This window comes from Mirounga angustirostris, unplaced genomic scaffold, assembly GCF_029215605.1.
Source record: "Mirounga angustirostris isolate CCGP_5_RB_7025 unplaced genomic scaffold, mMirAng1.0.hap1 SCAF_2, whole genome shotgun sequence".
NCBI lineage: Eukaryota > Metazoa > Chordata > Mammalia > Carnivora > Phocidae > Mirounga > Mirounga angustirostris.
Genome location: NW_026991710.1, coordinates 128,676,555 through 128,690,828, shown reverse-complemented (window position 1 = coordinate 128,690,828; position 14,274 = coordinate 128,676,555). Strand labels below are relative to the sequence as shown.

At 39.0% G+C, this 14,274-nt stretch overlaps 1 protein-coding gene across 9 annotated transcripts in view; it reads right to left on the bottom strand.

The window, feature by feature from the left end:
• Window positions 1-624: 624 nt before the first annotated feature.
• ARFIP1 (ADP ribosylation factor interacting protein 1) overlaps window positions 625-14,274 on the bottom strand; it is a 127,946-nt gene continuing 114,296 nt past the window's right edge. For 7 of the 9 annotated variants that reach the window (XM_045880279.3, XM_045880281.3, XM_064585184.1 and 4 more), the window contains one exon: window positions 11,305-13,175. In XM_045880279.3, the coding sequence (XP_045736235.1) occupies window positions 13,020-13,175 (156 nt within the window). In that variant the 3' untranslated portion in view covers window positions 11,305-13,019. Of the gene's footprint in view, window positions 3,968-11,304; window positions 13,176-14,274 lie in introns of those variants that run through there. The other 2 variants (XM_064585183.1, XM_064585182.1) reach the window with 2 other exon arrangements.

The window sequence follows — 14,274 nt, the reverse complement described above, 5'->3', positions numbered from 1 at the left end:
TAAATACAGGTACTTCGTCAACAGCAGTGCCTGATTTCTTTGAGGGTAAGAGAGATTACAGGCAATCCTTACCGACATATAAGAATGAGACAATTAGACAGTCGATGACCTCTTTCTCCTGCTGTCTATGCTTCCTTAGAGCCCAATGCTCATTTGCTCCCTTTTAAGGTGTGTGCGTGCCTCTGTGTGCATGTATGTTTTGGAGGCAGGGATGGAAGTGGAGACTGAGGTAAGAGAAATACTGTAAAATCACTGAGGTTCTTACCCAGAAAGTCCTCAGCTAGGCTTTTTTTTTTTTTTTAGTTTACAATCGATACAGTGCTTAGAGAACTGATCAGTATTAATGATCAATGTAGGGTGTGGCTGTTATAACATTCAAATTTTGAGGAGAAAAATACCTTTAAAATATAATATGAAAGTGTATCCCTTCTTTGCCCCACCCATAATCAAAACAAGTATGTGGGTCTCCCTTAGAGGAATTAAGTTAAAGAGGATGTCAGATGCCAATTTCTTTTGCTCCTGGTTTTAACGGTTTCAAATGGTTTACCCTCTGAAGAAGTTCGCGGAGCAAACAGCAATTTGAAACCATTAACACAGGACAGGCGGTCAGCAAACAGAAACCCAGTGAATCAACAATATTGGTATGTGGTGCTGGTGGTGGGATGTGTGTGTGTGTGTGTGTGTGTGTGTGTGTTCCCTGGGGAAATAATATATGCACGTCTTGTACAAGACTTTGTAGGGCATATAAAGGTGGGCAAAAGGACATGTTGGTGACTTAGCAATTTGTAAAGCCCTTTTTACTCCTCTTGGAAATTGAGTTTGTACTTAGTTTAAGGACCAGTTATGAACAAATACTTTTGCACTAAGCTTCTATTTTTAATAAGAAGGCAAATACTTTCCATAAGATAGGAAATCATCACACCAGCGCATAACAATTAGCATCTTAGTATTTCTCAAGCCAGATACATAGAAATAATTCAAATGGACCATTTTTGGAGAAAGAGGGTAAGCCTTGTGGTAGAAACACCATTATTCAAGTTTTGATGGGCCTTGGCCACAAAGAGGATCCCTGCCAAAACACTCAGCATCACAATTAGCTCACAGTTTGTATCCCTTTGTGGGCCTGACCAGGCTAACTCTGAACAGGGCTGCACTGGGGTTAAACCCTGGACTTCTCTTTTCATCTTCACTCCTAACTGCCGGCCCCCTCCCGAAGAAAGAGGCTACTGTATTGAATCTAACTCAGAGAGGTGATACCAAACATTCAGCCACCTGTAGTTTAAAATAAATGAAAGACATTACCCTCACATTTCTAAGTTCCTTTTATCTGGTGTTTTTGTACATATGAGCAACTTTTGTGTGTTAAATTGTATATTAAGCCATAACATGGAGTAGAACATCTACATTATTTCTCTATAGGACCAGGCTCCAGAAAAGAGCAAATTACTCTTCATTTTGCTTGAAATGTTGCTGATTTCTGAAGTAAAACACTGGGTTCTCTCCCCACTGCATCCCTTTGTTGAAGGAACAGGTATGAGAATTTCTGAATTTTTGAGTTTCAAATTGTGTCGTGCTTCCTGTGGGGTGATTGATGGGCAATGTCTCTCCGGTGTCTGTTTTACACAGGGGGAGAGGGGATGTAGGGCAAGCACACAACTGAACACAGGACTCTAATTTACACTGTACAATGGAATTATCTTTATGCTGGAAATTGTCCCCCCCCACCCCCCATCCCCCAAAGGGACAATTTCTCGTTCCAGGGAAAATTGAATACCATCTCACTGTGGATTCTTATTTACCCCAAGTTTGGGGTCACAATGACACATCACATTTGTAACTTTGAAAGGAGTATAAATAAGGGAAAGCAGAAAAAATGCTAGATGTTCACACATCTTCATTTCCCCTCTTCACCCCCTACCCCTTATCAAAGATTGGAACATATTTTCTAGCTTTGCATTCTTTCCTTTACAAGCATGCCCTCTTCACAGTCAGTCTCAATAAGGAGACTAATTTCCAAGGGTGCCTTTTTGCCTGCTGGGTATAATCAGGTTAAACCTTGTCTACTGGAAGGGAGGGCAGAGGAAGGAATTCTACCCCAACAGCCTCACTGAACGGGAGCTCATAAAAAAGTGGGTCCCTTGTGATCCTCATGCTCATGGTACAGAGTCTACAGAAGTCACTTGATGGCTCAAAGACCTTTGTCCTGTATGATAGGCTGGGTAGTCACCATAAAGACATCAGAGGGGCTAATTCAGAAGGCTGGAGCAGAGATGGGGGTGGGGAGCACAAAAGATAAGGGGGAGCAACGAAGATTATGACTCACTCCCAAATTTTTATTGGCATCCAGATTTTTAATAAACTTTTTAAAATTAATTTTTAAAGTAACCTCTGCACCCAACGTGGGGCTCGAACTCACGACCCCAAGATCAAGAGTTTCACGCTCCACTAACTGAACCAGCCAGGTGCCGTGGCATCTGGGTTTTTAATAAAAGTCACATGTTCTACTTTAGCCAAAGCTCTTGAGATTACCAACAAAGGTTTTTTTTGCATGTGTCTTCCCTTCCCTATGAAAATAAGCTGATTTCTTCTTCATCAGGCTGCGATAATCGAAGCTGCAATAAAGGACTTTACCAGAATCATATTCAAATTCCCAGAAAGCTACTTTTGCAGATTCAACCCCCGTTCCTTGTGACCATGAAACACTCATGCACCCCAGTCCTGGTGATGCCTACTTATAACCCACACGTTTGAACGCTAGGTAGCTAGTTAATAATTTCTTAAATTTTTTCCTTCTCAAAAATGGGAGCACACAGGTTGACGTTCAGATGGTCACACCGTAAGGTCATATATTAAACTGCTAAATCTTCTGACCAACAACTCTCCCCTGATAACCTGGAAGATACAGATAAATTCTGCCTCTTTGTCCAAATACACTCTAGGGCTAGTTGGTAAAAAGGAACTGAGCTTTTTTTTAAATGACTGGTCTGGAAAAGAAGGGTTAAGATTCAAAGCCTACAAAGAAATAATACTGTACTAATATTTAGGATTTGATTTATGTGAGGTTTAGATTAGACCATTTCCAATGACCAAGCTGTGATGGTAGGGTGGTAAACTGCACTCTTCTGCACCCAGCACACACGCACCTACGCACAAGACATTCCAATTTGGAGCTGAAGGCTGGCTGCTTGCACACTCAACTGCAAATAGCATGTTCAGCATACTGGTCCCTGCCCTCCCCACACCATTCAATCCCAGGATTTGCATAGACTTTCTCCCCATTAAATCAGAAAGTTTGAGGGCAGGGCTGTTGTATTAATCTTCATATCTTGTAGTAGGTACCATTAGGACTCTGACAATGGTTGTTAGTCATGGTGTCTGCCAACTAAACTTGGTCCTCATCACCAGCAGATGGCACCCAGTGGGCCTCATCCTTCAAAGCTAGAGGCTCCAGCAATGAGAATCCTCATTATTGACAATACTGAATGCCTTTCGTGTGCAAGGCACAGGGAGAGCTACACAAACGCTCAGAATGGTTCTGCCCTCAAGAGGCTTCTAGAATCCAGAAGGGAATCCACCAGAAGAGACTCAAGCTCTTTGAAGCAGTAGGTAAGGGCACGTGAAGAGAATGGCCAGACATCACACCATTTTATGGTGAACTGGAAGTGCACATGGGCCAGTCAAGTGAAACACTTCAGAAGACATGATGATGGTCGACAGGAAGCCATACAGCCGGAGACCGACTAAAAAACACCTCCAGCTTTGACACGGTTTGGGAAGAAGACTGATTGGGATTGAGTTCTCACTTCCGAAATCTGATACAGAGGACTGAGAATGTAGCTTGGATCCTCTCCTCCCGATTTCAAATGACAAGAGACTCAGTGTTCCCGGGGAAGCCGGCAGTCTGGCTCGGTCACTGCTTGGGTAAGCCACTTCTGTAGGCTAGGTGTACAAGATTCCAAAGAGGCTACTGTAAGGAAAAGACATATTAAAATAATGAAAAGTCAGCACACTAGAAATATAATGAATCATGACGTTTTCTTCATCGGGTGATCTCAGTCCACTGGGAGTGAACAGAAATTCACATAAAAATGAGCTAAAAGGACTCAACAGAAAGAGCTCTTCCTAGAATAAGTCAAGGTCACTGTTGAGGTCACTGGCAAGGAAGTCTGGAGTGGCTTGAACTGAAGCTACTTGTGTCTTGGGGAAAAAAGACTTGTTTTCATTGCTCTAGTCATGAGCACAAATAGTGACTCCAAAAGCTTGAAAAGCCAAAGACAGCACAGCGACCTCTTATTATGTCATTGTATTTTTTTTTTTTTAAAGGACAAAGAGGCAAGTTAAGACCAGAGCCTGCTATGAAGCTTTTATACTTTCCCTTCTCTTGGGAGTTTAGGCAAGGTCTCTCTCTCTCTAAACAGACACACACACACACACACACCACACGTGTATATATATGTATATATGTATATGTATGTACATAATTAGACTTGTAGCTGTTCATTTGCAATTTCTAACTAATTTCTCTAAGTTTATGGCTGGCTTAATTGAAGGAAGATGCTAACTGAACTTTACAAAGAAAATACAGGGAGTCTTTTTAGATAACGTTTAGAGAATATAAGAACAGATTTTTTTTTTTTTTTTTTTTAAAGACCACCCCATAGGAAATCTAAATGATGAATCAGAGGTCTGATCTTGTCAATGGTTGGCCAACACCAGTGAAGAAGAAATTGTTAGACCCACTTCAGGGACCATCTGGACCTCTTGAGGTGTTAGTGGAATCAGGTAAGAAAAAGTCAACACGGGCAAGCAGACTGGTCATTCAGCAAATACTCATGACTGTTTAAATTCACAGATTTTTTTTTCAACTCACTTGATTGTACCAGTGATTAAACAGTAACCATTGCCATGGTAAAAACTCAATTCTCAAAACATCATCTGGGGGGGTGCCTGGGCGTCTCAGTCGTTAAGCGTCTGCTTTTGGCTCAGGTCTTGATCCTAGGGTCCTGAGATCGAGCCCCGCATCGGGCTCCCTGCTCAGCAGGAAGCCTGCTTCTCCCTCTCCCTCTCCTACTCCCCCTGCTTGTGTTCCTTCTCTTGCTGTGTCACTGTCAAATAAATAAATAAAATCTTAAAAAAAAAACCCAAAACACCATCTGGGCTTCTTGCTGCTATTATTGATGTAAACTAGTTCGAAGATTTTAGTCCACAACATTTTCCTTGTTCTGACCTAAGGTAGGGGTGAGGGAACAGGAAACAGAGAATTTGAGAACAATGTAAACATCCATTATTTATTTGGGGAATTCTTTAAAGATTTAAGCTATGTTATTAATTTAAGAAGTGTGCATTAGGGAAAATTTGGCCAGCTCATAAAATATCTTTTCAGATTGAAAATAAGTTATTAAAAATTACCAATGTACAATTTTTTTTAAGCAGTCTAATTTTTAAGAAATCCAGACTAGTAGTATGGAATACAGTAATAAATGCTTCTTTATGAGAAGAGGGGAAAAATTGAGGCAGAAGAAACCATTAGTATTAAGTTAAAGTGTTTTATTTGGGAGCTTAACTTCTCTTACAGTTTCAAGTAGCTATTTAGGAAGTTGAGGAGAAAAAGGAGAAAAAAATCTAGTTTAGTGAAATGCACACTTTTCTACGTGATTTCTTTTTCTAACTAGTTTTATATCCTCAACTAGTTTTGCTCCTTCAGTTGCCCTGTTTCTATAATTCTTCCTAACAGAAAATTGTTCAACCTTATACTTTCTGGCATTTCTGTGTGTCCAAGTACAAACCAGTTTCTTTCACATGCTAGGCAAGGAATTCTGTTATTTGCAGGAGTAAAGCCAGTGGCGTCATTGGCTTGACAAAAAAAAAAAAAAAAAAAAAAGCCCCTGATGGCCACCCTGGTACCAGCAAGAGGGGAAACCCCTTCTGGACAAAATATCCTAATAAAAAATATTTTTATTATGAAAAATTCCAAAAGGGAAGAGTTACAAGACTAGTACAAAGAAACCCCACACACCCACCTATTTCAATTGCTAACAGATTGCCATATTTAAGACATCTCTCTCCTTCCTTTTCTCTCTCTCCAGCTTTCTTTCCATATATGAGTACATATGAATGTATGTATTTTTGCTGAACCATTTAAAAGTAAATTGCAGGCATCATGCCATTTCACCTTTAAATACTTTAGGCATGCAACTCCTGCAAGGCCATTTGCCTAGGTTACCACAATAGAATAACATACCTAAAAAAACTAACAAAAAGTCCCTGTTATCATCAAACACCCATTCGAATTGTTCAGTTGTTCCTCAAACGTTTTATATAGTTATTTTTTGAACCGTGATCTAAAGTCTCTTCTATTTTATAACAGTATTTCTAAAATATTTTTTCTTTTGTGGCTGACATTTTGGAGAAACCAAGCTAATTATCTTGTAGAATGTCCCAGATTCTGGATTTGTCCAATTGATTTCTCATGGTGTCATTTAAACTTGTATTTTAACGCCCTGTATTTTCTTTTAAAAAGATTTTATTTACTTATTTGACAGAGAGATAGAAAGAGCCAGAGAGCACAAGCAGGGGGTGGGGGGAACAGCAGAGGCAGTAGAAGAAGCAGACTCCCCGCTGAGCAGGGAGCCCGACGCAGGGCTTGATCCCAGGACCCAGGGACCATGACCTGAGCTGAAGGCAGATGCTTAACCAACTGAGCCACCCAGGCGCCCCTAACCCCCTGTATTTCCTATACACTGGAAATAAAGGCAAAAAGCCTTGAGTAGATTCAGGATAAACAGGAGTATTCCAGCAGGAGTATCTCATGAGTGATGTTGTGTAATTTATATTGCCTTTTATCTGGAGGCACATGATTATCAGTTTATTAGTGATCCTAACTTTGATCACTTGAGTTGGATGGTAAGCACAAATCTTGTATTTTTTTTTTAAAGATTTTATTTTTAAGTAATCTCTACACCCAACGTGGGTCCCGAACTTACAACCCCAAAAGCAAGCGTTGTACGCTCTACCAACTGAGCCAGCCAGGTGCTCCAGCACATATCTTTTATTAATGGTACTTTTTCCCTTTTCAAATTGAGTAATATATAAGGTCATACTTTGGTATTATGATATAATCTGTTTTTTCTTCAATCGCTAATGATTTTAGCATCCAGTGGTGATTCCTGTGTGAATCAATATGTCAGTGGGGACTGCAAAATGGTGATTTTTCTGGGGGTGCCTGGGTGGCTCAGATAGTTAAGCGTCGGCCTTCGGCTCAGGTCATGATCCCAGGGTCCTGGGATCGAGCCCCGTATCGGGCTCCCTGCTCCACGGGAAGCCTGCTTCTCCCTCTCCCTCCACCTGCTGCTTCCCCTGCTTGTGTTCTCTCTCTGACAAGTAAATAAAAAAAATCTTAAAAAACAATAATAATTGTGCATGGAGTTGGGGATACAGGGAGAATAAGAAAGCATGCACTGTGTCTTCCTCAAGAGCTTAGAGTCTAGCCATAAGTATACACTCCTCAAAGGAAAGAATTGTAATTATCTGCCTAAAACTTTAGGTAGTTTTTCATAAAGAGCTTCCTAATATAGAATTAGAAATCATTTAGGGGGAAGTCAAAAGTAAAGTCACATTATATAAATAATCTGAGCATGCTGTTATTCTAAAAATTTCATGATTTTGGAAACTTTTCAGCAAGGCTAACAGGGTTAAAGTTACCTGTCCTCTCCTTACCCCATAAAACCTTCCAGTCGTTGAAGATTTTTTTTCTTTTTACAGTGAGAGCTTGCATTTTCTTTAGAACTTCTATAATTAAAGCTCCAAAATATAGTGAAGGCTAATATGGTTTCCATTTTTTGTCCTTATGTGCCCCCGTGCCGGCATGGTATACATTCCATCCCTACAGTAAAAACACATACACCTTTGCTTCTCAGAAGCAAAGTGATATCAAAGTCTAAGTCACATAAAGTTACTTTTGTCTAAGATCAACAAAATGGTATTTCGTCCCTTTCATCGTCCTTATGAATCAACAATTCATGATAAACCATAGTTGCAGAAAGCTCATTCTTTGACAGAGAATGCTTGTGGCAAAGCCTAGATTGGGCCCAAACAAACCAAAAAAAAAAAAAAAAAAAGTTTTTTTTTTATGGAAGTTTCAGTTTGTAAAAATGTCATTGAAATTCCCAGCTCTGAAAAGATATTAATCCAATTAACTGCACAGATATAGAGTCCCAATTCTCAGACTGGGTCTAATTTCCCTTCTTCATATGGATAGTCTCCTCTTCCCAAATCAGAGTTACCACTAGAATAACTAATGGTTCTCACTTAATTTACATAAACTACTAAGAGTTAACTTTTATTTCACAACACAAAGCCAAACTTCATAGTTCTCTGTACATCAGGACAACCACTTGGCAATTTATTATAAAGGTCCATTTATGCCAGGAAACCTGTTGAGCAGGAAACCTTCAAGTGGGAACACAGAGTTTAATGAAAGTCCTCAAAAGAGAAAAGTTGTTTGCATTGCCATTCTTTCATAGGTTTTGCTATTTTGTAACAATAGTAAAGGACCTGTGGCCCTTGGAAAAGCTTTTCTTTTCTTTTTTTTTAAGATTTTATTTATTTGAGAGACAGAGTGAGAGAGAGAGAGCAAGAGAGCACGAGCAGGGGCAGAGGGAGAGGGAGAGGGAGAGGGAGAAGCAGGCTTCCCTGCTGGGCAGGGAGCCTCAATGATGCAGGGCTCCATCCCAGGACCCTGGGATCATGACCTGAGCTGAAGGCAGACGCTTAACTGACTGAGTTACCCAGGCGCCCCTCTTTTCTTTCTTTCTTTTTTTTTTTTTTTGGAAGATTTTATTTATTCATTTAAAAGAGAGAGAGCACACGTTCAGGGTGGGGGTGGAAGCAGGAGGGAAGCTTGATAATCATGACCTGAGCGGAAATCAAGAGTTAGATGCTTAACCAACCGAGTCACCCAGGTGCCCCCCTTTTTTTTAAATTTAAATTTTAGTTAACATACAGTGCAATATTGGTTTCTGAAGTAGAATTTTCAATGTCTTGGAAAATGTAAAATATAACTGGCCTTTTGATCAGAAAATAGCTTATTCACAACTGGAAATTGTCTGAGCCAATATAAAAGTTTGCAATCTTACAGGGGGAATCAGATTTCTTAAATGTCTAAATTTGATTAGAGCTGAGTGATGAAGGATCTTACAGGGTCTCAAGTCTCTCAGGCAATCGAAAGTTTCAAGAAAAGAACTACCTGGCAAAAGATATTTTGAAATATTATTACAAAATACAGGCATTCTTGGTATTTCACAAAAATTAGTACAAATTATATACAAATGTTACACTGAACTATTTAGATAATTTGCTTTTATTTTTCACATCCAGTGAAGGAAAAAGGAGACTGTACACATTTTGAGGTAGATACATTTTTCTTCAAATTAACAGTTCCATGATTAAAAGACACTTATCTTCAGCCTTTCCAATATGCTAATTTTACTTTATATAGCACTTTCCAGGTTCACATTTCTTTTTCAGAATACTTTAAGATCAGTGGATTGAAATGTATCATATATATTTGAAATGTGCCTACTATGAATCCATTTAGGGGTGAATGGATTATTTTTTCAACTGAAAAGACATTTAATACACATTGTACTTGAGGAGAAGAAATGACTTTTGACACATTGATTTAATTGTACAGTCGAAACGGCAGGATTTAAAGGGGGAAACCATACATTTAGTTGCAAATAACTTACCTGGCATTACATTTGGTAACAGAGGTTGGCTAAGCCAGTTTAATATATTTTTGGGCCTTCATGTCTTTACCTGTAAAAAAGGACCTTAAACAGATCATCTCTAAGGAAGCTTCTAGTTTCACTCTTATGGGATAAGCTTTGGTAACACCATCAGCGCAGTGTACTTTGAATATGGAAAAGATGGTTCTTAAAGTCTATAGATTTTAGCTAAATTGCTTCTGCAAGCCCAGGTCCTTCCTGGGCCCTAAGATTTAGAAGCTTTGGGGTTATTAATTAAACAAGGGGGCCATTAGACTGAGGTGGCTTTAAAGACTTAGTATCCTACATAAACAAACCAAAATGTAAGCCTGAAATGCCTCAAGGTTAAATCAAAACCCAAAGACAACAAATCACAAACAGCCAACAAGTCCTTCCCAAATAAGGCAACTGCTTAAACTATAGCTAATCAAGTATTTTCCTCACTTTGCTTCTACGTCTCTAAAAAGTCTCTCCCCGGGGCGCCTGGGTGGCTCAGTCGTTAAGCGTCTGCCTTCGGCTCAGGTCGTGATCCTGGGATTGAGCCCCGTATCGGGCTCCCTGCTTGGTGGGAAGCCTGCTTCTCCCTCTCCTGCTCCCCCTGCTTGTGTTCCCTCTCTCGCTGTGTCTCTCTCTGTCAAATAAATAAATAAATAAAATCTTTAAAAAATAAATTAAAAAAAAAAAAAAAGTCTCTCCCCTAGCTCTTATTGGTGGAGGGATCCTAATCATTTTTAATTTGGCGTTGCCCGATTTGAGTCCATTTTTATTCAAATAAACTCTTATTTTTCTTTTTGGTAGACTCCACGCCCCAATGTGGGCCTTGACGACCCTGAGATCAGGAGTCACTCATTCTACTGACTGAACCAGCCAGTCACCCCTGGCAAAATCTTTCTTGAAAGCCACCAGCACTGCTTAGCAAAATCTTAAAAGTGTGTATCTACTTTGAGGGCTCATTTTCATTTCTAAGAATCTAACCTAAGGAAATAGAGTACAAAGATGAAGGTGTGCATGTTAAAGGATATTCAAACTAGACCTTATAATATAAATAATCAGTAACTAAAATCTATAACTTCAGGGGAGAGTTAGGTGGTTCCATGCAGTACTTACTGACTTGGGAAGTTATTTTATCTTCAGCTTTTTGAAATTATCTTCTAACTTTTTTCTACAATGAATATATATTACTTTCCTAACAAAGTAAATATACCAACTGGCTAATAACGTTAATTCTTTCTTTTGCACATGTACCCACTACTCAGAATCACTGATATTTTTAGTTTATTCTAAAAAATCATCAGTCCCTGAAACTGTTTAACTCCTTAGCTACTAAAATTGTTACCAATATGTGCTAAGTGTGGATGTGTTCCACTCCCAAGGGAGACTCCAATTGAGGAAAAAGAATAACTTACTGAGAAAAAGCTGTTATAAATGACAGAAGCACCATTTTTTGGTACTGTTCTTAAAGTCAGGAAAAGACAAATCATATGTCTTCAGAATTTCCAGATAGTTGCTTCTTAAATTATGAAGAGCCACAGAAACAAGGTAGTGCAGCAAATACTTTTAATAAGAATACAAAATTCACACCAGAGGCACATTCTGGGGAATGTACAGGAACTATCACAAGTAGTAAGTCTGCTGGAAGAATAAAATAAGGCTCTGTCAGAGTACAAATATACAGGAAGGAATGATTTAAAATAGGTTTATGATTTGCAATCATATTACATTGTACATATTAAGCACTGAAAACAGGCATATTAATTAAAAAGCCAGCTAAAAGGCATTTGAACATATATAACAAATCTTACAGTTCACAAAGTTCATGTATAACAGTAATTTTTTTAGTACTTCATTTCAACACAAAAGAAATGAAGACATATTAATTTACGTCTATGACAAAAATCAAGAGAACTTATACTTAAAAGGCTTACATTACTGATAGAACCACACAGCGGACAGGTCAACCACATAACACACAACTAACAGTGCTGAGCAACTAAAACAGTACTGGCCTTTCCAATCCCCTTTTCTTGTTACCACCACACTGTCCCAGATTACCTTTCCATTACTCAAATGAAGAAAAATTCCTCAATATTCTCATTCCACAAAAGGAATGAAGAAAAACCAAACAGCAAATTCAAAAGTTGATTTTACCATAAACCTGAAACGCGATTTAAGGAATACAAAGAAACCCAACACTGATACACAGTGTTCCTTTCCAAGGAAGGAAGAGACACGCCAAACATTATCTGAAAGGGGTTTCTTTATGGATTATGTACATTGGTTGAATGAGAATTACTGTATCTGAGAAGGCACATATCTGTGATTTAAGGCTTAACTGGTATTGTTACATATGGAAGTCAATGAAAGCTGTCTAGGAATTCACTTCTGTCAAAATGGAATTTACTCCAAAACTCGCTTTCTAAGCACAGATTTCTACTCTAGAAACCATCAAGAGTTTCTATTCCCAAGTCCACCTGCCAAAAAAAATTCTCTTAAGCAGGTTTCATTATGAATCATAAGAAATTGCTAACATAACCGCCCAATGACTTTGGGTGATGCAAACTCTTAAGCTCAAAAGCCTCACAGAAATGACAGTGTGATTCCTGCATCTTAAAAAAAAAAAAAAAGTTTAAACAAAATTACAATAGTACAGAATCATTTTTAAAAAGGTATTTGCCACAACTCCACAAGCCAATCAGTCATTCATTAGAGCTGCCGCCTCTGTGTGGATGCTGCAGGAACACCATATAATTTTACTCTGCAAAATAGTTTCTTTTTTCTTTAAGACAATACATGAAAATGAATATCTTAAAGATGTTTAATATATTCATATATAAAATATCTGATGTTGATACAAATCATGTAAACCTCCCTTTGGAAAAGCTACAACTGGCCCTCTTTCCGGGACCAAAAACCTTGAATTTTTATATCTGGTCAGTGCAAATCTATATTAGATGTTTTCAAACTACAGAAATAGCCATCAACCCTCACAATACAAAAGGATTTCTCAAAAAGGAAAATTATTGTGTTCAGATCATAGAAATTATGTTTACATTAAAATCACCCACCTTCCCATCAAATTTAACAGTTCAGTTGTTAAAGTATGAAAAAGGGAAAAATTAAAGCTGTTTGTGCAAGAATCACTACAATGGTTGTGGTCACCAGTTCCCTAATCTTAACCCAACTCTGCTTAATTCTTATTAGGTTTGTTTAGAAATATAATGACGTGACTTTTCTTTTTTTCCCCCAGGTATGATTTTACTGTTCTTCAAGCCAAGATGGGGCGTCCACTCCAGGGGTTTTCAATTTGATATGAAACTGTTTAAGTGTCTGTTCAAGTTGCTTCTGATTCCCGGCAAAGTAAGCGGCAATGGCATTGTGGAAAAGGACCAGCTGATTGTGCAGCACTTTAACCTGCAAACAGGGCAGGGTCACAAGACCAAGCGTTAACACCAATGGCAATGAAATATAAGGTGACCTATCACATGTCCTCACTAAATAGTGTAGCTCTCATCAGGAAATGCTGTTTTAATAAAGACCAAGTATTTCATACACATACACACACACACACACACACCGCCCCACCGGGGGGATTTAGTAATATTTTTAATTAATGCCCTCAGTGGTATCTGAATATGGTTAACAGAATACACAGCTTCTTAAACTGACCTATTCCCTTTAGGGAAATTAAAAAGTCATACATTAAATACAGTACCATACACTGTTCTTAGGAAAATAGAAAAAAATCCCTTCCCTCAAGAGTTTCTATCCTCGGGGCGCCTGGGTGGCTCAGTTGGTTAAGCGACTGCCTTCGGCTCAGGTCATGATCCTGGAGTCCTGGGATCGAGTCCCGCATCGGGCTCCCTGCTTGGCGGGGAGTCTGCTTCTCCCTCTGACCCTCCTCCCTCTCATGCTCTCTCTCATTCTCTCTGTCTCAAAATAAATAAATAAAATCTTTAAAAAAAAAAAAAAGAGTTTCTATCCTCAGGGGGTGGGGAAAGAGAGAAGGGAGACCAGAAACAACAATAAGTATTGACATCCCAGGAAATGAGTATCTCAAGCCTTGAGGTCAGGCTAACTCTCAGACCCTTAGGGCATCTGGCATTGGGATTTACTTAGCAATAAACAATGAAAACTAAAAAATGTCTGAATGAACTAAAAGGGGTGTATCTTAAATTTACCTGGTCAGACATTAAGGCCAGACATTAAGGCCTTTATAATGAAAACCTCTGGTAGCAGGTACAACAAGGACAACCACGAAACATTTAACACCATGTATCAGGTACTGTACTAGGGATTAAGGCACACGGCAGCAGAAAATTAGTATGATAAATGCGTAGTAAAAGTACACTGGGTTAACGTTAAAAAAAAAAAAAAGGGCACTTCTGGGGAGAATAAGTTTTTTCAAGAAGTATTGGAGAAGAACACTGGGGGAGGCGCCTGGGTGGCTCAGTCGTTGGGCGACTGCCTTTGGCTCAGGTCATGATCCCAGGGTCCTGGGATCGAGCTCCTC